The sequence below is a fragment of the Capsicum annuum genome, chromosome 1, assembly GCF_002878395.1.
Source record: "Capsicum annuum cultivar UCD-10X-F1 chromosome 1, UCD10Xv1.1, whole genome shotgun sequence".
NCBI classification, from domain to species: Eukaryota; Viridiplantae; Streptophyta; class Magnoliopsida; order Solanales; family Solanaceae; genus Capsicum; species Capsicum annuum.
In genome coordinates, this window is record NC_061111.1 from 254,386,808 (window position 1) to 254,392,140 (window position 5,333).

Genomic DNA, 5,333 nt, shown 5'->3' on the forward strand with positions numbered 1-5,333 from the left:
AAATGACTATCAACCTAAAATGTGCCAAACAGTTGTATCAACATTTCAACACATAAAATAACACGAGTGAACGCGTGTATTATGTATTTGCTACAAAACCCAAAATGTAACTACGTTTCATAATTATTTGAAACAATATCTGCGTATCATAAAAACAGTCTAAATATTTGCGACGTTGTCTAATTTCTCCTTTAGTTTAATAATTGGAAAACTAATGAACATTGGGCTTGCATAAAAGCCCAGTCTATATCAAAGCTTGGCCCATCAAAAGAGCCCAAATATTTAACAAAGGAATTTCTCCTTTTATTTGTCACGTTTCATTTTCTCGAGAGTCAAACTACATGGACTTGTACCAACATATTAAGATATATTTTTCTAATCATAGTATTAATATAAGAAGGATTCTATTATATTATAACTTATAATATTTACGTATAGTTTGAGCGCATCTGAAATTTATTTAGCTTCAAATATTAGTCAAATTAACTATCGTGAAGTGAAGCGTGCCAAGTAAAAGTGAATGGAGGGAGTAGTGCAGATCTCTCCAAAAAAAGAAAGTTTTTTTTTTTTCCTTTTTTCGATTTGAGATAATGACAATGAAGGCGCTGTATAGAGCCTTGGTCGGTAAAGTTATCTAGTATGAAACAATCGAGGTACGTGTAAAGCTAGTCCTGACATTATAGTTATAACAAATAAGTGGATTTAAAAACTCCTTTTTGTTGTAACAAATAAGTGGTACAGGTATTATTTCACTTGATCCTTCTATATAACTATAATATAATACAATTATAGTTACATATTGCGTTTTTTTTTCTTTTTTTTTTTTAATGCTACTCCTAGCTATGTAACTAATAACTGTCTAGTGAAACAAAATTCAATTTTTTATTATTCCCTTATCGTATATTATAACTCCATAGAGAAACTTCCACGTCACTTTCCACGTCATCCCAACTAAAAAAACTACCTAAGCGCGGAGTTGGTGAGAACAAAAGCCCCTCTGACATCTTCTCTCTCCAATCTTGCATCTCCAGCGTCTCGTTATGTTCTAGGTACTTTACTTCTTGACTAATGGGATTAACTTCTTGATGATTCATATAGTTGACTCCAACTAATTCAGGATCCTGAGAACAACCCTGTGCGGCTATGACTGCCGCAAGGCGTATGTCCTTGGGATCCTTCGATACTGGCACTGGAAACCTCCAACTAGAGTCCACGAAATTCAGAGTGGCTAGGTTACCACGAAGTGCTAATGCAGCTACATCATGAGCTCGAGCCGCCATTTCTGGAGTAGGGTAAGTCCCTAGCCATATTCTTTTCTGTTCACTAGGCTCACGTAGCTCGCAAACCCACTTGTTATTATTCCTCCTCCTCACTCCCCTATAAATTGGGTGGCGAGTTTCCCTGTACTTCTTTCTCCCTGCACGTTTCTTTGGTCGACTCGAAGCTAACAGTAGCATTCCTTCCACATTTGAAGCAGCTGCTGCACTTAACGAGCTGAAGTTTGACGAACACGAACTCGTGTTATTAGTCATCTTTGTTGTATTTGTTGGTTATATATGTTGAGTATTTTGAGATTTTGGTGAAAGTTTGAAAGTGGTTTATATAGATTTTGGAATTTGGATATAGTATATAGTTTTGGATTTATGAATTAAGTAAGAAGAAAAAAGCACGTGGCTACGATATTAACACGGAAAAAATCAATTTGGTTATTAAATGAACTGGGAATTGTAGTAAAGCTTTTCTTCTTTTTGGGGGCTACTTCAATATATAAATAAATAAAAATAAATATAATACTTCGTAAGTGGGGTCCGAAAAGAATAAGATATACAACATCTGAGGGTGTGACTTAATTGTCCCAAACACAGGGCGATTCCTGGTATCTATTGCTGATTGAAGGTGATACATATCTCGTGAATTTAGTACTCTAAATACATGCACGAAAATTGATCTCGAACACTATAATTATCGACTAAATGAGACGAATACGATTTTAGTATTGTATTTACAAGGGAAAAACATTATTTTTCATCGACTCTCGATAATTCTTTATCTTTATTTGAATTTAAAACCGACAATGTGAACCAACTTAACGGATTTTACAAAAGTGAAGTACTTTTATTGTCCTTCCAAGTTTTGGTCAATGAAACATAACACACGTTAGCCACACACTTAGCCTATCTGGTTCTGACATTGGTAGGGTCCATCTCATTTCTTTGTTAATTTTTCATTTGGTGTTTGGTACCCGCATTGGAATAGTAACGGGTAAAGTTGCGGTCACGTGATCAGGAGGTCACGGGTTCAAACATTGGAAACAGCCTTTGGCAGAAATGCAAGGTAAGGTTGCGTACGATATACCCTTGTGGTAGGGCCCTTCCCCAAATACTTCATATAGCGGTAACTTTAGTACACCGAATTGCCTTTTTTTTATCTGGTGTTTGATACCCGCATTGGAGTTCGACTAATCCGGATTCACACCGCGTAGAGCCTCATTTGGGGGAAGCGCTCCTTACCAAGATTTTTTTCATACCAAGGGCTCGAACCCGAGACCTCTAATTAAGGGAGGAGCAGCCTCATCCGCTGCACCACATCCTTTGATGGTCCATCTCATTTTACGTAGCATCAATTAATTTGGCACTGTTTAAAAATATAAAAAAGAATAAAAATTGTGGTTTTAATTAAAATTATGTTAGATATATCAAAATAATTTTTAATTTTATAATCTAAAATATGTCATGATGAAGAATTAAAATTAAAAAATTCCTAAGAAAAGAAAAGGGTCATATTTTTTTTAAATGAATTAAAAAAATAAATCAAATATATTAAAATGAAGGGAGTAACTTTTTAAACTTTATAATTTTGTTCCTAATATTTCATAATCTATGTTAGGTTATGACTGCAGGTTTTACAAAACTTATATTTCACTAGACATAAATTTAGTTGACCATGTTAAACTCATATTAAATAATCATTAACTTAACTACTCTTTTACTAATGGTCAAGCTAAAAAAAAATATTTAATTATCTTTTGATTCTTTAAAGGGAAAATACCTGAATTTTGATCGAATTTTCAGTTGGGCATACTGAAATTTGTGGGGGTCCTATTACCCCTAAATTTTTTAAAGTGGATTTAATTCCCCCCCCCCCCCCCCCCCCCCGAAACTCTATACCCAGATTCGATGCTAGTGCGTGTAATACACACACCAAATCTCGTTTTTACACGTGTATTGGCGCGTGTAATACACGGGCTACCTCATATTTACACGTGTCCAAGTGGACAGATATATGATATTCAAATACAGAAAAAAAAAAAGTCTACGAGGGTAATAGGACCCCCGCAAAGTTTAGTATACTCAATTAGAAATTCGGTCAAAGTTCAGGTATTTTCGTGGACATTAACCCTTCTTTAAACATGTTAACTATTTTAAGATAATTTTTTTTTAATAAATATGTCAAGTAATATGACGGAGGGGAGTATGTAATTGGTTTGCACCCCTTTTTCAACATCCAAAAGATCATATTTTAGTTTTGAAAGGATTTTATTGTTAAAGTGACAAAAATGAAAAAAAATTGTTTCGAAAACAAAAGGATTATTTACATTACTTTTTCTTATTCAGAGTCGTCACTTGGTATAATCCGGTGTGCCAAGTCACCTTTGAAAAATTCTTTTCGAAACGGTTTGACTCTAAAAACTGATCCGCGAACAGAGATTCCGGCTAAGAAATTCTGTTGACCGAGGGAAAGGTGTTAGGCACCTCTCGATCCCGTGGTTCGACCACGGTCGCTTGGTGGAGCGTATCGGCTAATTTGACATTACAAAAGTACAAACCACATAAACACACAAAACAAGCAAACAAACAAATCACACAAAATACAAAACAAACCAAAATAATGTTCAGCCCAAATTATACAATCCAAAATAAAAAAGGTGCTGAAATATAAAACCTATTCTATTCTAAACTAATCCTAAACTAAACTCCACCCGACGTTCCGGGCCTTGATCACGAGCCTCCTTTGTGTACATGCTACTTCGGGGCATTCCCCGAATAAATCAATACAAATCCTTCGGGGCATTCTCCGGCCAAATGAGTACAATTTGAACTTTTCGTGCAATAAAGTAGAAAGTACCATTCACGCACATATTCAAACACTCCAACAAATCGTTATTCCTAAATTTGCCTACCCGGCCTACGTTTGCCTACCAAGTTTAATGTATCACAATTTTATCATGTTCAACATTATCAATACATCAAAATTAATCAATATTCATTTTCCTCCATTTTTAATCCCCACCCTAATTCATTCTCAACCACGTGATTAACCCATTTCAATACACAATCCACCAATCGAGAATAACGAAAATTCACCAATCATGCTTAGCACATCACATACCCAAATGTCACCAACAGTTCACATCAACAAACAAACCACGGTATCGAATCACACGCAATCACAATCACATAAGAATTAAATGAAAGAGAAGAAAGAATTGGACCTTAAATTTGAAGCTTTCAAACTCAATGTTATTCGAATAAAGAGAGTCCGCACCCGAAAACCTCGAGCCGAACCTTAACCCCAACAATCCAACTCGACAAATAATGACCCGTTCACCGTTACTTTTCACGCCGTTACTATTCACCGGTTACTGTTCCCGGGCGCTCTTTTTTTTTTTTTTTTTTGTTGTTGTTCTTGTGAGGAAGATTATTTTGTGATTGTTGTTATTGTGGAGAAGATGATGATCAAAGCATGAGTCTTCCTTTTTCCCTCTTAGAATTTTTCTTTTATAATAGGCATGGATTTGTTATGATGTGAAAATTTTGGTGGGTCCCCCATATATTCTTTCTTTGTGGACAAGAAAAAGGAGGGGGGATCACATGGATAGTTAGGATGGTGATGGTGATGTGTCATTTTTAATAGGGAGGGGTTGTTAGAATAAAATAAAATTAGTTAGTAATTGTTATTTTTGTCTTTTTGTGAAGGGGTTATCATATAGGTGAAGACACACACTAAGACGAGGGTAAAATGGTAAGAATACTTTTGGGGAGGGACAAAATTATATGTCTATAGAAATTAAAGAATAAGAAAAAAAATACAAAGTATATATTGTGCCACACATATTTTATGGAGCTTATAATAGTTGACTCATGTGTTTTAATGTCACAAGTATAAATTGACATAGTACTTACATATGCAATGATTACATATGAATAAAATATTTGAGGCGTTTATTGAAGATAATTTTTCTATCTTATAAAAATAAAGGTTTATATATATTTTACTATTTTATCAAACTTCACTTGTTAAATTACGTTAAATATGTTATCGTAAAATATTAT

The 5,333-nt window shown here is 34.6% G+C and overlaps 1 protein-coding gene across 1 annotated transcript; it reads right to left on the reverse strand.

Moving 5' to 3' along the window:
- Positions 1–680: 680 nt before the first annotated feature.
- LOC107857414 (dehydration-responsive element-binding protein 1E-like) lies at positions 681–1,610 on the reverse strand. Its single transcript, XM_016702296.2, has one exon. The coding sequence runs from the start codon at positions 1,530–1,532 to the stop codon at positions 894–896; it is 639 nt and encodes a 212-aa protein (XP_016557782.1). The 5' UTR covers positions 1,533–1,610; the 3' UTR covers positions 681–893.
- Positions 1,611–5,333: the final 3,723 nt, after the last annotated feature.